The sequence below is a fragment of the Idiotropiscis lumnitzeri genome, chromosome 14 (genome assembly GCF_059441095.1).
Source record: "Idiotropiscis lumnitzeri isolate Australia: NSW breed Sydney's pygmy pipehorse chromosome 14, RoL_Ilum_1.0, whole genome shotgun sequence".
NCBI classification, from domain to species: domain Eukaryota; kingdom Metazoa; phylum Chordata; class Actinopteri; order Syngnathiformes; family Syngnathidae; genus Idiotropiscis; species Idiotropiscis lumnitzeri.
Genome location: NC_142404.1, coordinates 12,373,585 through 12,399,260, shown reverse-complemented (window position 1 = coordinate 12,399,260; position 25,676 = coordinate 12,373,585). Strand labels below are relative to the sequence as shown.

At 38.5% G+C, this 25,676-nt stretch overlaps 1 protein-coding gene across 2 annotated transcripts in view; it reads right to left on the bottom strand.

The window, feature by feature from the left end:
- Positions 1-25,676, bottom strand: part of LOC148323525 (partitioning defective 3 homolog B-like) — a 105,082-nt gene that overhangs the window by 60,873 nt on the left and 18,533 nt on the right. For both annotated transcript variants that reach the window (XM_088315660.1, XM_088315661.1), the window contains 13 exons: positions 23,812-23,864; positions 21,526-21,609; positions 21,097-21,222; positions 20,085-20,337; positions 19,775-19,883; positions 16,245-16,384; positions 16,027-16,155; positions 8,085-8,276; positions 7,707-7,865; positions 5,546-5,684; positions 2,622-2,724; positions 2,439-2,527; positions 375-419 (listed from right to left, as the gene is read on the bottom strand). In XM_088315660.1, the coding sequence (XP_088171786.1) occupies positions 375-419; positions 2,439-2,527; positions 2,622-2,724; positions 5,546-5,684; positions 7,707-7,865; positions 8,085-8,276; positions 16,027-16,155; positions 16,245-16,384; positions 19,775-19,883; positions 20,085-20,337; positions 21,097-21,222; positions 21,526-21,609; positions 23,812-23,864 (1,621 nt within the window). The remainder of the gene's footprint in view (positions 1-374; positions 420-2,438; positions 2,528-2,621; positions 2,725-5,545; positions 5,685-7,706; positions 7,866-8,084; positions 8,277-16,026; positions 16,156-16,244; positions 16,385-19,774; positions 19,884-20,084; positions 20,338-21,096; positions 21,223-21,525; positions 21,610-23,811; positions 23,865-25,676) is intronic.

The following is a 25,676-nucleotide window of genomic DNA, read 5'->3' as shown; positions in this document are numbered from 1 at the left end:
TAATTAAGAAAATATTGTACAGTGATATTGTTCTCATTAAAAAAAAATTGAAAATATTTTTAGTTTTTTTTAAAAAGGTTGTAACGGATTAATTGCATTCCCATTCATTTCAATGCAGAAAAATGATTTGAGTTAAGAGTGCTGTGAGTTATTCAGCATGGCCGGGGAACTCAAGGCAGTACATCATTTATGTATGTATATGTTTGTGTCTAGAATGTGTTCGGAGTGCAAGAAGGTAATTATGGTCTTATATTATGAGAGGGGGCTGGGGGGTAAATTATGGGGGAGTTCCAGCACTCGTTATACGTATAGATTTTAAATTTTCATGCGTGTGTTGTCTATATGCAGGTGTAATTGGTGGAAGGTTCCCTCACCTGGAGTGTTTTCAACCAGGAATCCTAAACGGCTCTCATCTGCATCTGAAACCAACAAAAATCATCAATCATCCTGACACATACTGTACAACATCACCCCAAAGTTAAAAGTGGCTTTGAAATCATGATCTGAATTTGATCTCTACAGTTTCCACACATCATGTCCAACTTTCCAAATGTGCCAAAGTCCCCCTTCTCAACCCAACCACCAATCTTGCCATCGAGACCATCTGATCTTTTTCCCGGGATGTTGAGTCAGCATCACAGCTAGCAAGTCATCTCATTCAACACTCGCCATCACTTTTCTCTTTGAACATATCAAGTCGATGCTTTCATCTCAAAGACGTCACTTCGCTTTCGACCTCGTTCCATTCCCCCTCACTATTCAATGATGTTGTTTCTTCAGCAACACTCAACCTAAACCAGCTGCGTTGGCCTTTTTCCCTCTCGGTTGGACACCGCAGCTTGCATAATTGTCCCTAGCCAAGCTTTGCAATACTTTACACCTATTAAAAAAGGCACTTTTGAGCTTTTTATGCCCTTGGTGGGTGAAGACACAAAAAAAAAAAGGTCCAACGCTGACACTAACTTGGCTGGTAGCGCTCTGCCAAATACGCACTGAGACCACAAAAACCAAACCGTAAAGGGCTGTGCGCTGCAAATATTTTCCTAATCAAAAGCAAGCTCAAAATGAAATTCTAGCGCTGTGCATTGGTGTGTGCGTCTGACCACATCAGCTTGCGGCTAATTTTTATGACTCCTTCAGCAGCCCAGATTTTTGGCAAATCACAGCGCGTTGACTATGGTTGCACGCAGATAAAGTGTAAACATGCACACACGTACAGTTGAGATGTCTCATTTTAATTGGTTCAAGATAGTATAATGTGCGTATTGTTTTCATAGTAATACACTGATTGGTGGCATTTATGAAGCAGCCACATCTGCAAAACACAAATAAAGCGATGACAAAACATCCACTGTAATTGCAGTAAAAAGCAGAGACAATTAAATGCGGTCTGAATATGTTATGTTCGAGGCGTGTCGATCATTAAATAAGAAAATTAATTGTAGAGGGCTGCCGGTGGATTAATGGCATTAATTAAGTTCAGACCAAAGAAATGATATTCCGTAATTGTAAAAAAAACTGTGAGAAACTGACCCCGCCAACCCTATGGTTAAAAATTGCCTATATATGCCAACTGATAATGGTAAAGTACAACTTTCATCTAAAAGAAGCTACTCAAATCACTGCAACATGGTTCCTAGGCAGTGAGATGTCACAAGATGGCAGCATACCAATATTTTTATTGCTTTGGCCCAAGCGCAAAACCAGAGAACAAAGTTGTTGTTTTTAAGCATATAGGGAGGGCACATTAAAAAAAATAATAATAATAATAATATAAAAGTCAAAATATGCATTTTCAAATGTTGCACCAAAATCACTGTATTATTGTTCACATCCATATCGTGACTGTCTTTGCATTTTGGTCGCGTGAGTATGTGTTAAGGCTATGCGTCACCCAAAAAATGACTTGGATCAAGACTATCAAAGAAAATTTAGGATAAACATTAAACTGATAATTCCCAGTTGGACCTGGAGTGTAAATCACGCCACGGAGTGACTGAAACTTTATGAAAAGGGAAATAAAGAGACAGCAAAAAAAAAAAAAAAAATGGAGAGTGATTGGATTAAAGAGCAGAAGGGTTTTTATCATTTCAAAGTAGTTGCAAAACAAAAATATGCAAATTTTTTTAATCGTCTGCTTGGCGAAGAAAATCAGCTAAATTATGCAGTTTGGCCCATAAACCAAATGGTGATGGCATTGTTGCCGTTTGTCTCTACAGGAGATCCTCAGTTGACAATGTTGTTCCACTCCTCAGACGGCCATGCACAAAGTCGTTAAGTCATAATGACTGCAAATATGTGTGTTTAAAAAAAAAAATACATCCAGGCCAAAGATGTAAAACGAATAATTGGTCACGTTTGAATTGCAGACATATATCTTACCTACCAATAAAAAAATTATTAGAATTTAAATAATGTTAAGTATTCGAAATACCCACCAGTGTGCGTCTGGTTCGGAGTGGTGCCCAAGTCTATGCTCTTGGAGGCCTTTACATGCTGGTAGTCGTACTGGGACGGAGACATCTCACTGGTACCAACAATCACAAACCACAAGTTTGTTTAAACCTCACGAGAAATTTTAAAACAACAAAATATCTCAGTCGCTGAAATTGTCAACGCACCTTTCATATCGTTGGGGAAACTGCTGAGTCGAGCTTCCTGCCTCGGGTCCATGTCCGTTCTGTTCTGCCTCTTCATCCATTTGAGAATAACTTGCATATGACCCTGAAAGGTGTTCCGTGTCATTCAGAAAATATCCAGAGACCTTAGAATACTGAAATACTCTCACCGAGGTATTTTTTCCTCAATTACTCAGGCCCAAGAGTCTTGATTGTCCCAAACATTTCCTTTCATAGATTACAAATGCCACAGTGCTCTTTGTAACATGTAGTGCCATAGATTTATTTTACTATTCTTCTACTAACTGTGCTATGCCTTTTCAAATCCTGTACAGTTACAGTATTTTTCAAACGATAAATCGCTCTGGAGTAGAAAATAAATAAATAAATAATATGGAGATTCACCAACATTATTTGCCAACCGCCAAAAGAAAGTAGAAGAAATGGAAGGAGAAGAATGGAAGAAGTAGTGGTAGTCGTCATGGCAACCAATGTGTGACGTATGTTGTTTGCTGCCACCTCTCGTGGCAACAAACGATAGGGCCACCTCCCAATCTAGCTCGCTAATTTAGCGCGCAACATCCACCACCACAGCGAGGCTTTACTATTTCCAACAGCTGTCCCCAACGAACTAGATTTGCGGCGGCTACTCCAGAGCGGCGTGGAAGAGGAACCTGCCATTGTGCGTATGTGGTCAAAAACAAGGCAATAACAATAATCCTGAATATTTTTTTTTTACAAGTCGCAACCAAGTGTAAAGCATGGAAATGCAAGTAGCCTTCCCACATTAGCAGTTTAGCCCTTGATACCTCGGCGCTGGATCAAAGCAGCGGTCAATCGTGTCATCCATAACACCCCACCCGGAGGACACCATATCGTCTTCTATTCAGTTTATGGCTCCAGCCCCTTTCACGCAGAGCTTCCACAACAATAATAAATCAAAGCCTTAAGTAGAGCTGCTATTTATTCACAGAGGACCCAGCTAAGTGAAATATGACTCAACTGTGTGTGCTTTCACACAGCCAAGATGGAATCCCACATTTAGATAATTAGATGGATAAAATATTTGCCTTTGTTCTTCTAGTCTATGTCTATAGTGCACTGGAACTCTGGTTGGATTCTTACTTAATACAGAGTATTTTTTTTTTGTGTTACCCCTTTCAGGTCTCTCATTAATCTTCCTATCTTCCACTCCATTTTCCTGTTTTTTTCTTTTCTTTTTGTCAAAGTTAGTCATTTCTCGTCACTGCCAGCACCGTAATCGGCTCAACTGTCAAAAACACATTCTTCTTTCACCTCTCACACACACGCACACACAAATCTGTTCTCACTGCCTCCCACTCTTTGATGTGAGAAAGGCATTAGTTCTCTTAAAGATAAATCATTCGGAGCTTGCTCCAGTAGCAGATGTCCATTTTTTTTTTCCGTGTGTGTGTGTGTGTGTTTGGAACCCTCTACCCGATTCACTTTCATAGCACGCGTCATTCACATGGTGACAGTGAGCTCGAAATACACAAACGCACACACACTTAGTAAAGGGAGAGCCGGAAATGGTTTTACTGTGATGTGCATGTGAATGACACTGTAGATGAGGTGAATTTGAAGAGTAAGGTCAGACATGTTTACCAGAGCCAGTGGAAACACGCAAAAACACACACTAACCCACGCCGATAACACAGTTTGGCAATTCCAGCAAGGGAGCAAAAGCATGCTGGCTCTACCACTCCCACATTTTCTAACTATAGAGACAGAATGCACAGATTTTGTATTTAAAAAATATATATAAATATATGATTTTATTGTGCACACTCATTCATGCTTATACACCAAACAGATTAAGTGAAGTTATCAAAAACTACATCAACTAAAACACAGCAGAAATTTGACAAACATGAGAGGTAGATTAAAAAGCAAAGCGGGAGAGTGGGTAGAAAGATGAAAGCCCAAAGCGGCATCATTAATTAAAATTGTAGAGAAGATGACAATTTCTGTGCGGTTATTTTTAGTGAAACATTCATTAGTTTGATTTAGATTATTAATTAACTGTCTCTGTTTGACTGAGAGGTTATTGGAAATGAAACGCTGGCACTAAAGGTTGCTTCAGCAACACAAAAAGATTTTCAAAAAGAAACAACAGACAAGTGCATCATCATGTTCAGCGGAGTTTCGGGACAGAACTCAAAACTGAAGTGGAAGACTCTTCCTTGAAGGCACAAAATGTATTTGCGTTCAGGAAAATCATGATGCGATTGGGTTTTTATTGAATTTATGCATTAAAATTTAGACATCTCAGACTGAAACCATTAATGGAATAACTCAATTACAAAACAAGTCAAAGCAAAGTATCTGCCTTGATGCTTCACAGTGATCATTTTTGCACACAGACTAATGTTAGTGCAGACCAAAGTTATTATAGTTAATGAAAAGTAATCAAATAACGAAGAATTGAAAAACAAAAACTAATTTGTTCATGAAAATTATTTTTTTTAAAAAACAAGAGCAAAGCGACTTTTATACTCTGACTTAATGCGTATGCCGAGCAATTCATCCTCAGACTCGTCAATATTTGAAGCAGAGCTAACGCCGACTATAAGATTTTTTTCATAGATCATGATGACCAGCAACGCCTCAATGGAGTCGCTGGTTGCTATGGAAACCCGGCATCGTCATCCCAGCGCAACCTTCTTAAGATTAAGTAGAGTCGCCAAGCACGCCGTAGTTAAAGCAACAATGAATATTTTTTAGATTGTTTAATACCATAAAATTGGCCCATGAGAATGACATATACACCGAATTAGGAAAAGACAGAATAATAATAACACATCCAAGTTTGAAAACCATCAAAATGACTGCTCTCGTAGTCTTAGCGTTAATACGCGTCTGATTGCGCAAACTGTTAACTCCGAACTGAAAACCAGACTACTCACCATCAGATGTGTGGGATGTGCTGTTCAAGTGATTGTTCGTCGGATAAATCAATCCTCGGGGACCGTTCACTTGATTCATAAAGCCGGACAAGATCGGGGAATTGTCAAAGGTGTAACTGGACGACAGGCCATGTTGATCCTGAGAAGCAAAAACGGGATTGCCATTAAGAATGAATTCTGATTCATGCACGCAGCGAAGAAAATGAGCCGGCACGCAGCTGTCGTGAATCGGACGCTGATTTTGCCAATCCCGACGCTTTTATTAGTGAATGGTAAACGTCAAAGGCAACAGTAAGAATTACATTCAATCAAAATTGTTGGAAAAAAGCATTCTCCGGTCGATCGTGCAAGTGCATCTGAACGACAATAACTTAACGACGCATACTAAAAGTTGGGAAAGTCATAGCAATGACAACCATGATAACTGCGCTCGTGTAAACAGGCCTCTTAAGACGCTGATGAAAACAAATCAGGCCTTTCAGCGTTGTGATATATTTTTGTCTTTTTCCAAGAGAGTTCTTTGGGAATTTAATTAGCATATATTCATAGTTTGTCTGGTAAGCAGAAACTGTGTATTAATTAACATATATGCATATGCATGGCATTTTCCGTCTCTCTTAAGAAAGAGAACTCATACAAACACCAAAAAAGATTGTCGGTAATAGCTCTGAAATCACCTTCATTTCCTCCCTGAACGTGTCAATATTGTCTGGCAGCACACATCTGAATATGAATATGTCGAAAAAGAAAGGCACATGCTCAAAGACAAATCCATCGCATGAGTGGACACAACTGTTTTTTTTTTCATATTTTGGTGGTTGGCGCGTTCATTGTTTCGACAGGCGGATTTCCACAGTTTCTTATCTACACTCACAATTCAGATCTTAACATTGTTATGCAAATGTGTAATAGCATTTGGTATGCACAACCCATATTTCCAAAGCAAACATAATATCTGTAACCAAAGGGAACCCTTTGCACTTGTTTTCAAGAAACAGTACATAAAGTCAAAGAAAAAAAAATTAAGAAATGTGGGTATTATTTTCTTTATTACGTCCTTTGCGTTCACTTTTTATCAATTAGAAAGAAGAAGCAAGGAATTGGCATGATTGTGCATCAATTTCTGTCCAATAAAAAGCATTTAGACATTTAAATCTTTAGAGATTTTTTAAATAGTTTTCTGACAAAATACACACAACACACAAAAGTTGGAACATCCATTTACTTCCCCTCCGATACCAGCAGCCAATGCAAAAAAAAAAAAAAATCAAGTCAAGCTCACTGTGCAAAAGGCTCTTGATAGATTCGACAGAGCGATGCAAAGTGGAGCTGCTGAATAGCAGCCAGGATGAAAAGAACCTTTTTTACTTATAAAGAAAAGAGATACAGCTGAGAGATGAACACCAAGTCACACGCACACTCTCACAAAAGCACAAGGACAAAACCAGTGCAAATGCTCTTTTTCAGTGAGCTGGTAAGAGCAGAAAAAGGAGAGCAGGGAGACTAGTGTCAAGTATAAATGGAGCTGAAAGCACTGAAAAGTCAGTGTGGAAAGAGGCAAAGTCAATAGCCTATGAAAAATAATTTGACTTTATTCCACAGGGGGCAAAGAAAGAATATAGGAAAAAGTCTTGGGGGAGAGGGGGGGGGGGACAGAGTCCACAATTATATTGAAAACTAAAGACTCTGATTGGCAATTGGGATTTTTTATGATACATGACATTTATGCATGACACTGTTCAACAGCAGATGTTAATCAGAGATGACTTTTTGTGTCCCTTAACATATTTTTGACACTGATTTTAAATATATATATCGCCGATGCGGCCGGTATGTTATATGGCGCTATGGTGCGCCGCGATATGGGTTGTCGTGATGTGGGGTGCTACGGCACGATATATCGCGATAAGTGCTGGCGCAGTATGCTATATCGCGATATGATAAATCGCAATTGCGGTATATCTCGGTGCGGTATATAACAGAATGCTATATCACGTTGTGGGATATCACGATACGATATATCGCAATATGCTATGATAGGAGACTCAGAGCGATATCTTTGCAAATACATCTTTCATTCATTTAAAGCTTGATTGTATAATTGGTCACAAATAAAGTACTACAAATAAAAAGTCATTTGTGTTTGTGTTTGTGTGTATACCTTCAGAACTCGCATCACCACCAGCTGAATGGTCCCTCTTACATTCCCCTCATGTGACATGGAGCGGCGGAGTGTCTCCATGGCCACATGATTGGAGCGTCCCAGCAGAGACTCTCCATTCACAGCGACCAGCTGGTCATTGACGTGCAGACGTCCATCCTGTAGCGCAAACGCAGACATGTTCATTGGAAAAGTAAAGAATTACATCAATAAAGTTGAGTTGATGTAATTTTTGGGGCGCTATACCAAATATGCTCTTCTTTTTTTCTGTAGAACATTAGGTTTTCATAATAATACAATAACAATAGTGTAATATAGTAATATATGTAATCATAGTTATAGTGTTAGGTTTGCAGATTTTTGCGGTGGGTCAAACACCTTGTAAGCAGCCCCTCCGTGGATAACAGATTTAATGAAAATTCCCAAGTCCTCTCCGGTCTCCCTCGACTTGTTTCCTTTGAGGCTGACACCCAAACCTGCTGAGCCAGAGTCATTGAGGGGAACCTCGAACATGAGCTGCTCCTTTCCATTCTCCAAAATTAAGCCCGGTTCACGAGAGCCCTCATCTTTCTAAAGTAAGAAAGAAAAACAGGAATAGACTGACTTGAATCATTCTTAATTTACCATGAAAAAAAAAAAAAACTAAATATTAATTTTTAAGATACTGTTAGTCATCCAAAGCAGTCAAATTTCCGTAACTTACCTCATTTTTGCAATACGTGTATTACACTCCCACACACATGGTTTAAGCAGCAACACAAAAAACTACAAGCCAAAGCCTGCTGTCCAGTCTTATATACAAAAAATTGAACTTTCATGCACACAAAGAATTTTAATAAAACGGAACACTCACAACCGAACAAATGGCTTACCCCTAACAGATGTGTGACACTCTCTGCCGTTGAGTATATAAACATCCCTGGCGGCTGTATGAGCAAAGTGTCTACTCTGGGTGTCCTTGCTTTACTAAAGAGGCTAAACCGAATTTGTAGTTTACAACTAAGGTAGAAGAAAAGCCATAGGAATGGTAAATATTTGAATGGAAAAGACTTGTAGGTGATAGCCTTAAGACATTGTATAGCAGTCGTAGTACGCTAGTTAACTAGGGACCCTCTGCATATTTCTACATGATTTTCTCTAATAAAAAAAATAAAATAAATGAAAATCTGTGTGCATAGTAAAAGAAAAAGTCACAAAAGTAGAAAAAAATAGGTTTAAAAAAAAAAAGTTAAGTCTTAAGAGTGTCTGTTGTACAGTCAAAAGGTTTTTACACAGGTGGTCAAATTGCATTGGGGACGGTAATAAATTGAGGTAAAGGTAAGAAAAGTTGTGCGTAATTAATACTTATTTAAACTGACTGAGCTAAAATTAAAAAAAAATAATAAAGAAATAAAGTAAATTTAAAACTTTTTGTCATATTTGTAAAACCTGTTTGTAGGACATAATTCAATAGTAAAATATTCCGTCAAGAGAAAAAAATAAAATAAATCTGCGCTCTGCGGTTCCATCTCGTACCCATAATTTGATTTTGACAAAATCACCACGCCAGAGGAAAAACAACCAAATGGAGACCGGTGTTTTAGAAAACGCCTGTTAATTGTTATCTTTTTTATTTTAAAAAGCATTTTTTTTCTATTTCACTTCGTCAACATTTTTTCAATTATAGTTATTTCGTTAGTTTTTAACATAATAACGATGATTGCCCCCCCCCCAAAGAAAATTTTACTTTAAACCAATAAAATTTTGTGTTATACACTCCATTCCGAATAATTCATGCTACCAATAGAGCAGCAGTGACTAACATTGCCTTGTTTACAGCTGAGGGGCGTGGCTTTGGACAGGGACCCAGGGGAGAGGGATTAGTGAAGTGAGACTCCAATCAAATCTCGTTAGCAGTTTTCGCATTGCAAACTCCCCACATACCAAACAAATATAAACATGACACTGACAGGAAAAAAGTCTGTTCCTCCCGGTCTCCTGTTTGCTTTTCATCAGCAAGGCTTCCCCAAAGCTACAACAGAGCGTGTATCCTAATCATTCTGTAAAGCCGGGCAAAGCACAGCAGAACATTCATCAAAGTACTGTACAGTAAGCACATGTTCCCAAGCAACGGAACTATTCCCATTTGCAAGTCGCCTGCAGCTATAACCAGTGCAGGAATAATCTGTCAATCCTCTGCCGCAGGTGAACGCAGACATAATAGGCATCCATCATGAGCCATGTAGCAATTGCAAATGCAATGTATGGTGACAGCTAAAAGGTTCAACACAATGTTAGATGGACCGGTTTCCAGGGCTACACGGCTCACGGGGTGCACGTAGCCTTAAAAATAGAGCTGGGGTCAGCGGAGAATAAGAAGCGCACATTTTACATGCTTCTTATCAGGAAGGTAGGAGCTCTCGTGAAACAAGAGACACAAAACAACCGAGTCTTTGAAATTTAGGGCCATGTGAAGTGAATTTAGAGATGCGTTGATAAATACATGATACATGTTTAAAGATAATTGCTGAAAATGTGTGTTAATTTATTATTTATTACCACGCACAGTTCAACTACTACAGCACAGGTGTCAAACTCAAGGCCCGGGGGCCAGATCTAGCCCACGACCTCATTTTATGTGGCCCGCGAAGGGTCAATTATTTTCTGTTTCGAGCAACATTGAGATATGAGATATTGACATATATTTGTTACAAATCCTCTCCTTTTGAAATAAATTGAAATTTTGTTGAAAAAACAATAACTTACTGGCTTCTGATTTCAAAACTGGCTTTCCATCAATTTGTTGTGTGTATGTGATAACGTAAGGTGATCATACATTCATATGCGTTCACAGTCTGCGGGAAACCGTAACTACGATGTGGCCCGTCCACAAAAATGAGTTTCACACCCCTGCACTTGAGCATGCATTTACCTAGCTTGCTATGGCTACACCATAAAAAAATACACCTTCCCTGGATGCCACAATTTATAAAAATGCTGAATTATTATTTAAATTCCAAACAAAGAGGTGACGGCGCAACCAATCTTGCTAGCTGGGAGAAGCCCCCGAAGCCTGTTAGCTTGCGGGCTAGCTGGTGGTTAGCACTTCCTGTTATTGTGTGTATGAGATCAATTTTCGGAGGCTTTAAGTGGCTAAAGTGTCATAATTCAAACAATAGAGATGAGTAGGCATGAGAAAGTAGAGAGAGTGCTGAGCTTGTGCTCAAGAAATTAGCATCTGTTTTTTTTTTTTTAGTGGGCCGCAGTTTCACACTCAGTTTCATTTTATAAGCATGTCAATATTTTTATTCATTCAAATTGGGCAGGTTTGTTGACCACACTCTTCTCCGTGGTGTGTCAAATTAGCAAGACATTTCTTTTTACTTCACACTGACTTATTAAATTGTAATATTTGTTTTGTATGTCTATGGAGAGCAGGCGTTACAAATCCTTTTGGTTACTTTAATGTTCTTCGTTGCACAGTGCTGTGATCAGACTGACTGTCAGTGTCTAGACAGGATAGGAGGCACCACAACCCCAGACAGAAAAGATAAACACCAGGAAGAACTGCTGACAGATAATGGAACTGAAAATGATTTAGACCTATCATTTTCCATGAATCATTTAAGATACTAATACGACAATGTCATTATATTTCAACATCCTTAATTCAGATCATTTCTTTCCCAAAGTATTCAGCAAGAATAACAAACAATTTTAGACAAAAGACAGATTTTGTAATCCTAGGTCCAGAAGTTAAACCAACAGATCTCAGCAGCAGTTTAGGAGACCACCCTCCCCAAACTCCCCCACCCCGTCGGGCTGTCAAATGATTGTTCATAGAATCTGACAACAATATGCAAAGCATGTTGTGTTTTATCTAGTTGATTAATTCCACCTCCTTGTTACACAATGCATAAACGCAACCTCTAGTGACTTTTTCAGTGGCTTTTAAGAGAAAAGAGTAGACAGAGGCAGCACAACTAATCACCGTGTGCGCGTTTGTGTCTGAAATTAAGAGAAATATTGCATAACATTTTTATTGACACAACTATTGGTGGGCCACAACGGGTTCTGAAATTTGACAGAGGGGCCGGACCAGGAGCAGATGGATGGAGTGTTTTGGTAACCTCACCTCATCGTAGAAAAAAAAAAAACACATTTCATTTTAAATGAAAATGAACAAAAGCATTACAACAAAATATCTGTCTTTGACACACCACAATATTTCGAAAATAAAACATTAACAAGGTTTATTCAGTTCATTTTTTTCAAGTTCAGCGGGCCGGATTAAAACGTATAACGGGCCACATGTGGCCCCCCGCGCCGTAGTTTGCCCACGCCTGCTCTATATGATAGGTCAAATCACTGGAGAATATGCAAAAAAGAATACACACAAGCACTCCATGCCTGTGTGCTTTTTTTTTTTTATTGGCCGTTATGGGTACTCTATCAAATGCATCTCATTATAGAGAAATATGTTTGCAAATGAAGCTCCCCACGCTGGTCGTTTAACATTTAAATGGCTTACTGCAATGATGGATCAACCGGATTATGTACCATTAACAGGTCTCAGCGTGTCTATTGGTGCACTTGTGATTTATCAAACTAAGCATGACCGACTCGACGTAAATTACAGTTACCGTAGTCAAGTAAAACACGCAGACGCAAATCATTTACTGAGTCAAAGGTGCGAATAGAAAGAAAGAAAAATGTGGAAAAAAGCGGGCAATACAAGGTGGACTTTGCGTTGAGGTAGTTTGAGTTTGTTCCGGAGATCTTTACCGCCGCAGGTGTTATTGTAAAAGGATGGCATTCGGAAAGACATGATGAATGCATTTCCCACTGTTATATGTGCATTTGGACGATAATGCAGTTGCGCCCGCAATCAGCAACACGGTCTTTCAAAGTGTTTATGCGTTTGACTTTTGGAAATAACTTTACCATTTGTGCCTACTTAACTTAAGCTCCTGCTGCCAAATCACTCATCACACTTTGCCGAAATGCCATAGGGCAAGGCTCCAACGTGAAGACCAGTTTAAGGTTGGCATGTCGAAATGTTTATGGCTCTATAAGGGGAAAAAAAACAGCAGGCCGATCAAAAAAAGGAAGATGAAATGAAAATATTTTACAGGGGGCGTCTTGATATGCGAGAAACTCGGGTTACGAGTTTTTTTGACATACCAGCCGTCATTCCCATCAGAAAAGAACATAATACAGAAGTTACATGAGGCATCGGAAAATTTCAGACCAAAAGCCGTGACCCTTTTTTATTTCGCCCAGCTGTAAGCTGTCTGGCTCAGTAGTGGATTTTTAGCATCACATTCTCATCTTTACTTGGCTTATCTTTAACTGGTCATGATTTTTCTGTTGAGCTCCATGTGTTTAGTCCATGTGTTTAGCGTTAGCACTACATGCTTTTAAATCAGATCCATGCCCACTGAAGCATTCGGATACAAATTCACAGCTGCTCCGCATCCCACCCGAGTCAGTGAAAAGATACGATGCTTCTCTTCTACTCGGATGCCAAAGACGAACACTTCAGTGGATTCCAAGATTAAAACAAAATACAATAAACTATCAACATGGACATTGTTTTTGTAACACCTGCAGTATTTTTACACCTGTGTTAGTTTTTACTGATTCCACTTGCTCACATTTACACACTGCGCTAAAAAAAAAAAATGAAAAAACAGCCAGACTGTAACAAGTTCCACTGAAAATATACGGTACTGTATTGTGTTTTTTAACAACGAAAACATGCTGTTAGTGCCAGAGACTCCCCACGCTTTGCTTTGCTCCTCATACATTTCGTGTTTCAGTTTATGTTGTTGAAAAGAAATCGGTTATTTTTATGTTGGACTGACAATAGGGGCTAATGTCTTGCTACACTTGTGTGACACTTGAGTATCTAAAATGTCGACAACACATCTTATAATGAATATGCTAATAAAAGGGGATACGGGGAGACATGAAAGAAGAAAGAAGAGAAATATTCTCGGGTGGGATCCTCTGAGAGGATGGGAACTCCTACGGAGACACGAAGCTGCCTTGGAGTTGGTGTGTTGGTGTGTACGTGCGCACGCACTGGTCTCTGAGGACACAACAGATGGGGAAATGTATAAGGACGGTTGTATGAGGTCACAATGGCGATGTTACCAAAGTGAAAAGTGACACACAAACACAGCAGCGGTGTCAAGTACGAGAGAGCAGAATGAAGCTGCCTCTCAATACTTACAGGATATGCTGAAGGCTCCATCTGGCGTAATCAATATCTTTGGAGATCATCGTCTCTCTTTGAGTGGATTTATTTTTTTTCTTTCAAGGTGGTGGCCATCTTAAATAGTGAATTCTTCAAATATATTATGGCTCGATAATTGTGATGCAGAACTGGTAGGTAGATATTTACTGTACATGATGTTCATTTACGTGATTATATGCTTAGGGAGAGGTGACGGGTTGCAAGTGTGTGTTTTGCTGTAGAAATATATTAACGTGTTTGTACTACACTGAGCACAGATGTTAACATACAACACCAGATGGTGGTCTGAAGTGAAACATCGGCAGAGGGGGGAGAGATGGACAAGATGGATCCATTATTTCATCCTGGCTCTTTTGGCTCAATATCCAGTACATAACCAACCTGCCATGAAGTAGCAATCACGATTAACACATTCACTGCCAGCAGTTTTCAAAGCAGTTTCCCATATTGCCAGCAGTTTTTAAAGCATTTTGACTGATCGTATTTTTCAAAACCCACGGAATATCGTGTGCTGTGATAATCTTGCAACGAATATAGCAAAAGATAGAGTAGACTCTCTTCTTTAAAGAGAAGAAAAAAAAATGCTTTTAGGTTTTTCCGTAATTGACTAATCAGCAGTAGAACATGGGTTGGTTTCACCCAAAAACTTCGGTGTTTGACCAAAAAGGGGAGAAAATTTGCATTTTTGTGAAACAGAAACATGTCAAGCAGAACACCGAATTTCATTCTGATAATCTTTCATTTTGTGACACCTTAAAATGTAAAACCAAAAAGCAAAACTGAGTTGAATTTTTTAATTTATTTTACAAATAACGAAGCAAAGGGCTGTTTGCGTAGCTAATGCATGGGAAAGATTTTGGGATTTTTTAATAATTTTTCACTAAAAGTAAATATATAATAATGATGAAATTCTCTATTCTGAGCCCTGTTTGTCTGCATCACAGATTGAACACAGCCACTAAATAATCTTGTCCAAAACACACACACAAGCACGCATTGCTACTTTATTGACATATTCAAGCTGAGCTAAGCTATTCTATGAGAAATTGCAGTTCACCCGTATAATTAATCAGTTCTCACGATTAACTGTAATGGAGAGTCAATCCATCCATTTCTCACATTCATTCTTCAATTGCAAGCCGTTGAGCCGCAGCCACATCGATCGGCCTTTTTGTCCAATTCAAATAATCACCACGTTCCATTTTTCCAAGATAACATTTGCATTCTCATTTGTAGAAACTAAACTCGAGATTACTTTAGTGCACCAGGTGCCAAATACCTCCTCAGAAGAAACATGAGCTGCTGAAATAATTGAATACCCAATGCCCCAAGCGCAAAGGAGTGTAACGGTACTTGAACTCTGCATGTGCAAAAAAAAAAAAATATGGTATCTCCTGACTGTCGCATACAGTATTAATGGGATATTAATTAATGACTTCCTTACAAGTGAAAATTAGCTTCCTTAGTGGACTGGAGTTGCCCTTTTAGAACAACAGAGTGTGAACTTGATCAAAATGCTAAATCTAACCTTGTGTGTAACTGTGCTGAAAAATTCTATGCTATGATTCATAATTTGTATGTATTGGATGTCTGTTACCTCAAAACGATTAGAATTAAGCCGTGGGTGAAATTTGATGTCAGGTCTTACAAGCAAAATTGAAAACATTTTCCAAGAAAACTATGAAAGAGAAGAGAGACTGAGAATCAGAAACAGAATCAATCGTGCATTTTATTCATTGAAGAATGCGATGGATAGGTCATCCAGTTGATGACGTAACAAAATGGCCTTCAATGTGAGGCTTGACAGTGTGCTCACCATGTACCACACAATCATATGGCATCTATTATGCCATTAGTTAATGCAAATAAATAAATAAATCAAAATATTCCTATACGTAGTCAAGTTGGCCGTCATCCAGCAAAGCCTGTTGATTGGCTCAATAATCACTAGTTAAGGAATGGAAAGAATGACTGTTGAATCAGCGTGAGAAAACCACAAAGTGGAAAAGGGGTCGTTGATCAGGAAGATATGATTTCTATGTCATTTGGTCTCCAAATAAAGCATTAACTGAACCTTACCATCTCGCGGGGCAGAAACATGTCTTCTTGTCGTAGAACCACAAGACATACACTCTCTCCGTGCCGCGTGCCGCGCAACATGCACACCAGTTCCTCCTGACCAACACCTGTTATGTCCACGCCATTTACCTAGAGAGGAAAAAAGACTTCTAAGAATATACTGTAGCATAAAAAAATCAACAAGCAAGCAAAATGTTTTGCTTATTGATCAGTCATACCTCTAATATGCGGTCTCCTGATTGCAGGCGTCCATCTTTGACAGCCGCCCCACGTGGCAGAATGTTTTTGACCAGAATTGGACCGGGACCATGGACTGATGAATCTCTGGTTACTACTGTAAATCCAAGACCCTCAGAACCTACAACAGTGAATGACATAAACGCATTTGCTCTACTTTTTGCACCCAACTGACATTGCACTTTTTGTCACATAAGTAAAATTAACAAAAAAATAAATAAAAATTTGAATCCAATTTTGCCAACATTAAACTTGTGTTAATTGCGCAAGCAATGTTTTAGAACGGTGATTCCTAACCAGAATACTGTGGCACAATTGTGTGCCGCGGGAAATGATCAAATTTCACTTACTTTGTCAGCAACTATATGCTAATTACACACATCTTTTCTGGTCGGTTTATCTAGCGGCAACATGCAGTGAAAGAATGAACCAATAAGTGCTCCTCCATTACACTGCAATAGGTACAATAAAGCTGTGTAGCCATTCATGCAACAAAATAAGTCGCGCATCCTGCAAGTATATCAGCGTTGTGATCAATGAATCAATAAGAATTTACAATGAGTTAATCAAATTTGAGGCAAGATCATTTATAATTTTTGTGAGATTTTTGTTGAGGGGTGTGCCATGGGATTATTTTTATTAACCTATTTTTTTTAAACATTATTAAAAATTGAGAAAGGCTTGAAAAAAATAAAGACAGTCGCATCAAATGTCATGACACGGCCGTGACAATAGCAGCTGCTAAGTTGTGACGCCTCGTCCTTCCAACTTTCCTGTGAGCACCGCGGATGCCTCATGCAGGACAGTTTGACCATTTGTTTCTGTGTTAATTTTGAGGCTCATTTTAAAAATGTCAAATTTTATTTGACAATTTGAAAGAATTTTGAGGAATTACAGTCTGAGATCCTCTTTTTTTTGTGACACTTAAACATTTCCAGCGCTAAAAAAATTATATTTTGTCTACAATGTATCTGATAACGCCATTATTTTTCCATTTACAAGTCATACTTTTCAAAATACATTTTACCACTTGCTGGTTGGTTGTCAGCTGAGCACTCAACATGTGGCAAAATGTGTTTTTGAAGTTGTTAATAGTGCTTGGAAAAATAATGACATTATCAAATTAATTATAGACAAAATATGTCTTTTTAATGCTGAAAATTGCAAAATTAGTAAAAAACTTAAAGTGCTCGTGTGTACTTGCCGCTGGGCAAAAACGCAAACAAGCTATACGATACAACGCAACTGACCACACCTTATATCAAGAAGAAGGGAAAAGAACTTCAGCATTAGTTGGAAGCAAACTAATGCCACACTGCGCTTTGTGCCGCACATAAGATAGAAGTCATGTGTGAATTGCTTTAAAACAGTGGCTCATATCTGCAAAGAGTTCAGGTGTGGGGCGGAATGCCTAGGGCGGGGGGGGGGGGGTGAAGTATGGAACAGTAAAGCGGAAATGAGGTGTAAGTCGAACGCAGTAGAAGAGTGAATGTTCTGGAAAGAGAAGTGAGGAAGATAAAAATACTAATCAGTGAAAAACAGGCTCACACACATGCACGCGCACGTGCACACGCACACACACACACACACACAATGTGTAGGAAAGCAGTCAAACATGAATGCCAGTGCCCAATACACAGACTGGTTGTGTGTTTTATAGACCTCATTTAGTCCGGTCTCTTTAGCAGAGCCAAGTCAGCAGTTTGGTCTGCTATGAATTCATATCAGCAGAAATGAACAGATCAATAAAGACTTAATAGACCTTGAAGAGAACAAGTCCAGAAGAGGGAGAGAGGAAAGAGAGCTCGGATGGGAAAAGGGCGAGAGGAAGAAAAAAAAAAAGTGGCTACATTGTATACATTCAAAAAACCTGAGATCCGTGAGATATGGTCAATAGGAACATACGAGTAAGCCATTTGGGATAATATTGGAAAGTCAGGCTGCACATTGCTCTTTTTGGGCGGACAGCAGCATAAGTTTCCAAGAAAAAGTTGGATGAGAACAATAATGCAAGGCGAATGCATATGATTCAAGGTTCTCCGTAGATGAATAAAAATGTCGCCACGGGGCACAAGAAGGCACGCTCGGTTACCGCCATATTTACTGTTTTTCATTGGATTATTATTTTTTTTTTTAGTCATGGCCTGGAAGTGTTAATCAAAGAAATATTTACTGGAGCTCTGTGGAAGTGCAGAGTGGAACACAGTGGTGAACCGAGGACACAATGTACGGTGAAATTTTTAACATGGATCCCAGGCTGGACTTGTTTTTTTATTTGGAAATGGAAGCTATTTTGCCTGGCATACATCAAAACTTTTATTACTAGGGCTGTAACGGTTCATATATTTTTACTTGGTACGCCTCTGTACCATAAGTTCCCACACAAAACATATTAGGTGAGGAACTTTCCAAAAAAGATGATTGTCCAAATCTAAATTATTTTTTTGAACATGTAAGCATGCATAGTTTTATTAAAAAATATAAGATACATTTGTTTTCAAAAACTATTTTTTAACAGTTCTTCTGTAAACGTGTGTCATGATTTAGTGATAATAGAAAAATGCTGCTTCCATTGATTTTTACAATATTATTTTAAAACGCATGTTCAGGTAATAAAGTTTTTATGATGACAAGTGTGTGACCCTAGAATGGATTATTTCTATAAAAAAAATTGGCAGGAGGAGAATAATAATAATCAAATGACAGGACTGGTATTTGGATTGTTACGTCTCACTGGTTTCACTGTTCACCAGTTCACAATTTGGTCTCGTAAACCATGTTTTTAATCATAACATAAAAATAATAATGGAAATATGAGAAAAGGAGCCAGATGAAAATAGGATCTTATTTTGTTCGATGGCTCGATTTGACTCTTTGTCTTTAGTTTGCCACATATCAGGTTCATTTTGCATCATCATCATGAATTTTCCAAATGAGATGAGCCAGTATTCAGTGGTAATGAGAATAAATCAATGAATAAACACAATAAATAAACATTAAATGCCGCTTGTAAGCTCAATGTCTCTAACAATCACACGATAACGTAAATGGCCATGATTGACTCTGGTATTTTTTTTTTTTTATTAATTAGCATGAAATGGTGAAGGTCTATGATAACTGACATGCATAATTTTTTTGAATCGTAAAACGTCAATGTGAAAAAATGCCCGCCCCCCCAAAAAGAACAATCTTCCAAAACATTGACATTAATTGAACTTGCACATGCAGCATTAACAGGCAGCAAATTGTGCTATGTTACAGTGATATTCATATAAAATGGCCTGTATTGAGTCAAATTTTTAATGACTGTGAAACGAGGATTAAACAAGCAATTTAATAGGAGAGTACAGTAACAATGCAAAAAAAAAAAGTTTTTTTCTATGATATGACATTTTGTTGTTTCTTTTTTCCCCGAAATCCTATATCAGTACTGAGAGGCAGAAATGGATTAAAAAAAATGGAAATGAATGGAAATCCATTTTTTCAAAAATTTTGCAAGGCATTTACTTACCTTTCTTAAGGTCAATTCTTAATCTCCGTCCTCCTTTCTTACTGACCATCAAACTGGAAAGAGCAGGACTTTTTTCAGAGAGCGAACCCTCACTTCCCCCTTTTGATCTCTAGATAGACAGAAAATTGCATTAATTAAAAAAAATATTGGGACTCAAATTAGGACACTTGATAGAACAAAACAATTTGAAACCTATGCTCCACGAAAAGCAGAATTGCACATAAAAACTAGCAAAATGTATTTAGTTATTTCTATATATTTTTTGTTTTTTGTTATTTCTGTCAAGATATGGAAGTCACTTAGGACTCACAGCAGATTCCAGCGAGCCAGCGTCTTCTGCCACTCTCACAATGGCGCTCTCGGGGGGCTTGAACACAGGTTTGGCTTTGACAGGCGGAGGTGGCTCTTTGATTTTGGGATTTCGGGGACTGCTGTCAGGACCAGCATTGTTGCTAAAAAGCTGACCTATCAGACTCTTCTCAAAGCGTTCTCTGTTGGATGAGGAGAGTACTTCCAAAGAGACCACGGGGGAGTGCATTGCCTGCCGAAAGATTTCTTGGGCTCTAAGAGAGGGGAATAGTGACAAAAACAAAAAATACACAAAGTGCATCATGACAGATGGAAAAAGTTGATCAAATGCAATGGCAGACGCTACTATTAAACAATATACTTTATTAAAAAAAAAAAAAGGGAAGAAAATCATACTAGCATAGATTGAGGTCATATACTGACTCAACGGTTTTATTTTTATTTTATTTTTTTACATTAACGGAATGTAATCATGAAAGCATCTACTTTGTTTATTGTCTGCCCTGCGCTGGCAAATATCATGTGTTCTGTAATGTTATATAATTAGGTTACATCCCCAAATGCCGCCCAAGTTAGCCTATTTGACGGGTACGTCACTGATGAAATAAACACTGACAAACATCAAGTCTCAAATGAGTCCTGAACAAATCTTCTCTGAAAGTAACACAACCGCAATGAGCAGAAACACAATGTGATCTCAGCGGATTACCCCGCAGACGTCTGCCAAGTATCTTTTGTATTGTTCTGTGATGTCGCTACATGTTAAATTAGCCCTCTGACAAGAGAAAGGCGACATCAATGGTAACGGGAAAAGAGACCAGACCTAGCATCAAAGTGTATCTACCTGATTCAAAATTTGGAATACAATACCAAATTCCTCCTCTAGTCCTCTTGCTTGCTAAATTTCTCCAGTTATGACCAATCAATTGGCACTGGAATTAATATTATTACTTTTATTGAATTATTTATTTCATATATCAAGGCCGGAAAAACAAAGGCAGGGGTAAACTCACTGGCTAAACGTCTTGTCCATGAGGTCAGTGTTGTTTATCTTGACAATACATTCATCCTCCTGGAACAAACCTTCCTTACTGGAGCGACTTTCTTCCTCCACTCCACGGATAAACAAACCAAGAGACCTGTGAGCAGATATAATAATAATAATAATAATAATAATAATAATAATAATAATAATAATAATAATAATAATAATAATAATAATAATATATCTAACTATAATAATAATAATAATAATAATAATAATAATAACAATATATCTAACTATAATAATAATAATAATAATAATAATAATAATAATAATATTAACAATATATCCAACTATAATAATAATAATAATAATAACAATAATAATAATAATAATAATAAATATGCTAATAATAAATGCATTTTTTTGTATTTAGGTTTGCATGTACATTACTCACCGTCCACTGAGAGATGAGCAGTATGGAACCACATGGATTCCCAAAGGACTGTCTCCACCCAGGATCTCCACTGTTCGGGTCAGGCTAGAAATGTGAAAATGTAGAAAGAAAATGTCAAACGTGAATGAATACTGCCTTGGAAATGACTCTTAGTGCATGGAGTTAATTCTATGCGCGTCTGATACATTATATTCACATGTAGTCATTGTTTTAAAGGATGTTTTGTGAAGTTAAGCCGCGAGCACAAACCTTGTCTTTAGAGACGGGATTATTTTATTGAAAGTCATCCAGACAGCACACTTGTTGCGTGTGGGAGTTAGCCAATAATTTTTGTTCTTCTTATCTTTTTTTTTTCTTGTTTGTCATCTATGAATGTCTTTCTAAATTGGATTGCTCACATATGAATCCGGTTTATATTACGCCTGTGTTTAAATTTGAGTGCTTGTTGAAGTATTTGTTTGATTAGTTTATCTATCAGAGCGCAGCCAATAATCCCTGCCTGCCCTTCTCCCTATCCCTCCGTGTGTGTTTTTTCAAAGAAGTTTGTATCAACTTAGTTTTGCGCTTTGTAGCTACAACCTCAATTATGTCTTTAATGCCATCCGTTCCTTTTGTCTTGCTCTCTCTTAAAACCCTCCACCCATCCCAAAGCACCCACTGAACTGAGCAGTAGGTACGATGATAGCATTCAGAGCAACGACTGTTGATCGTGGTGGGCGGCAAAGGACAAGCAATGAAAGCAACGCATTCTCATTATCTCTTGCCTCTCTTACACCCTCACCAAAACAGAATCAAGTATTTGGGATTCATTTACATTTCTTTTTCGATTCTTGGGAAGTGTGGTGTTAAGAGAGAGGAGGCTAATGCTAAAGAAGGACAATAGACTTTATAGACGCGCACCGCGCACATACACACACGCGCGCCGGCACAGATGAAAAGAGCAGGTGTTCTCCACCTGCCACTTCACCAATGCTTGATATGAAAGCCTGATCCACCCAGAGGAGAAATTACCCCGAAAGGATGCACATAACAAAACCGAGCATTTTCATCCTGTCATCTATTTTCTAATGGATTGAATGGATCATTCTTCTTTTTGCACTCCCACATTTTTGCAAGCTGATCTTCAAAGTGCATCACACAAAATAGGAGTGGAGTGAATGCCAAGCAGGAAAAAAAATGTTAATGTTATGCAAAATGTTAATGAATGCAAATGCAAAATAAAGACAAAAAAATGGAATAATTTATATTTTCTACGTTTTCTACCTCATGTGATGGGTGTATCACCGGCTTCCCAGGTGTTCCCAAGCATTCAGAGATATTGCTTTTGTCAAGGTCATGAGCATGTTTGGTAGCCTAATGTTGGCTTGGTTGGGATGACAATTTAGGGACACTGTGTGGTCAAACGATTGGGACACTTAACTTAATAAATAATAGCGCAAGGGTCAGTTCAATTAGACGGGGCATATTTTAGCACTTCCCCTCTCTTGTGATCGAAAGTCAGCAAAGGTTCAATTCCCGGATGTCTCTTTTTGTCAAACATCACTGACTTCACAAATATTCCACTGGATGAAGCGACAAAAACTATACGTTATAAAAGAATGGTCCTGGACCATAGTTTGAGATTTTAAGCAATTTCAAGGCTCGTTTCACTGACAAGCACAGAAGGCACAAAATCGCTTATACATTACTTTGTGCTGAGATTTGTCTTAGTTGAGTGTGTGTGAGTAATGGTGAAAATAAGCAGACTAATTCCTGAATTAATCAAATTATGATGACTGCAGAGACGTTTATATATATTTGATAAACCCCAAAAAACTAACAGCATCCTCAGTAGGTTAGATGGACAAATGGGCAAGATGAACGAACTTTACACATTTGATTACTAATGAGAGCTGCCCAATTTAGTGTTTGGAGTAGAGAATACTGAATGCCTCCCATGGGTAATTTCCTTTCCGTGTGTGTGTGCATGTGCTTGTGCGTGTGGCTACGTGCGACCTTGTTTTGCTCTTTTGTAGTGGGCTAATGATGGGGAGGCTTTATACTAAATGTTCCTTTAAAGTCCTTGATCTACATTAGATGATGAATAAAAATGGCCAAGTAGGACACAAAAACATAAACATGCACACTGACAAACATGCACACTTTTCATAACGACACGAGAAATAGATAATCAGGCCATGTCCACCCGAACGCGGCTCCTTTGACCTTTCTTCTACATTCAAACTTCAAACAAAATTATTTGATGATGTTCTTTGTCACACTCTTAAAAGATTGGCACATACTGACCTGTCATTGAATGCATATTTGACTTGGGGTCTTGCAACAGCTGGACTTGCTGCCTGTTGAGAGAGAACACAAACAAATGATTTTAGTGACAGAAAGAATTGACAGAAAAATCATCTCCCAGGAAAAGGAGGAGAAAAAACAGATCATACATTAGCAAATCGTTTTGAATAAGAAAATGAGCTCAAATATTGCTCAATTTGCCAATACATCCATCCATGGAATTTCTATACCGCCCATCCTCATTCAAGTTGCAGGTAAGATGGAGCTTCTCACTGCTGATTTTTTTCCACGAAATGATACTGCGCACGGGGGGGGGGGCAGAATAAGACTGTATGGATATATAGATGTCTATAAATGTATATAAACGCACAATAAGAATCGACAAGCTGCATTAATATTTGTCACAGAGGATAAAGAATAGATGCGCGAGGGTATTGTGATATTGACTGTCTGGGAGTGTCAATAAACAGCCTTTTTTTTTGAAGAAGAAGAAGAAGTATTCATATGTGGCAACTCACACAAGCTGGCCAAAATCAGTAGGTATGTACCTCACAGGAGTGAGGCAAAAGATGAGCAATGAGAAGAGGCGAGAACGACAGTGATTGACAGGTTACGCATACACTACATATGCTCAGGCTTTGGTAACTTGAAAAACAATTAGCCCGGCCAAGATGCAGATGCTGTCATATTAGTTTAATTACTGTCGGAGTGGCAGGTAACATTCATTATCCTAACACCTTCATCATATTAGCAACTGCTGAAATACAGTATTAATTGGAAAGTCTATCAGGGCATAATTGTATGTCTCATTTAATCGAGAAATAGCTCTCTGAAGTCATTATCAAGGGCCACTAACTTAGTATTTAACCAAACAGTAGATTGTAAAATGTCAACGAATAGCAGTGGCCCATCATTCATGTGAACCTCATAAAGCATTTTCTAAAATAATGCAGTGTATTTTTTTTTTCACTGCCACATAGACGGACTCGATTAAGGAGAAAGAACGCACACACTCAAAAATGTAAACAAAAACGCACAGATACACACATTAAACAAGGTACTGGACGATTAATAAGCAGTATACAGCCTCCCAGCCCCAGTAGTATTCCAGACAAGAGTAAATAGTCCCCGTCTGATTAACACATTGTAGCCACTGTACCACACACTAAGCGAGAGTTTCAAAAACAAAAGAGAACACAGACAAGGATTCACTGCAAGAACATTTCTTTCTTCCTCTCGCTGCTCTTACCGAAAGGCCAAGTGACATTTTGAACAATTACATAGGGCCATTACCTCCATTTGAACCTGGCACAGAAAATGGACAATCGACTTTATGTGTAGAAGTGAGATACACAGAGCAACCGCAAAATAGAGACGTCACAGTGTTGCAAGGAAAATGGGAGATGGGGAGAGGAAGACCAGATCTAGTTATTTTTGCAGTTATTTATCAGTGGTCTTTAGTTTAAAAAATAATCTGTAGCATGAGCAAAGATACGACATGTAAACAATGTGCCTTGCAAATCAAGAGAACAGAGAGAGAGAGAGATGTTTTTATCGCTCCTCAGGGAGACGTTGGCAGCAGAGCAAGAATTGATGCAGGCCATCCACCAACATCCCTGAGCTGAAGCTGTTCTATAAGAAGGGATAAGCTAAAATCCATTCAAGTCTACGTCCAAGCCGAGCGCCCCCCCCCCCCCCTCTCGTTTAGCTCTCTCGTTCACAGTCATCAAGGTTATTGTGCTTCACAGCACACTGAATGACCCTCTATGATGGCAAAATCTATTTCGGCTCACGAACCACACACGCCATTTGGTATCTGTATAAAGAATGACACTGATTATTTTCTGCTTGGGGCCTATAGAATT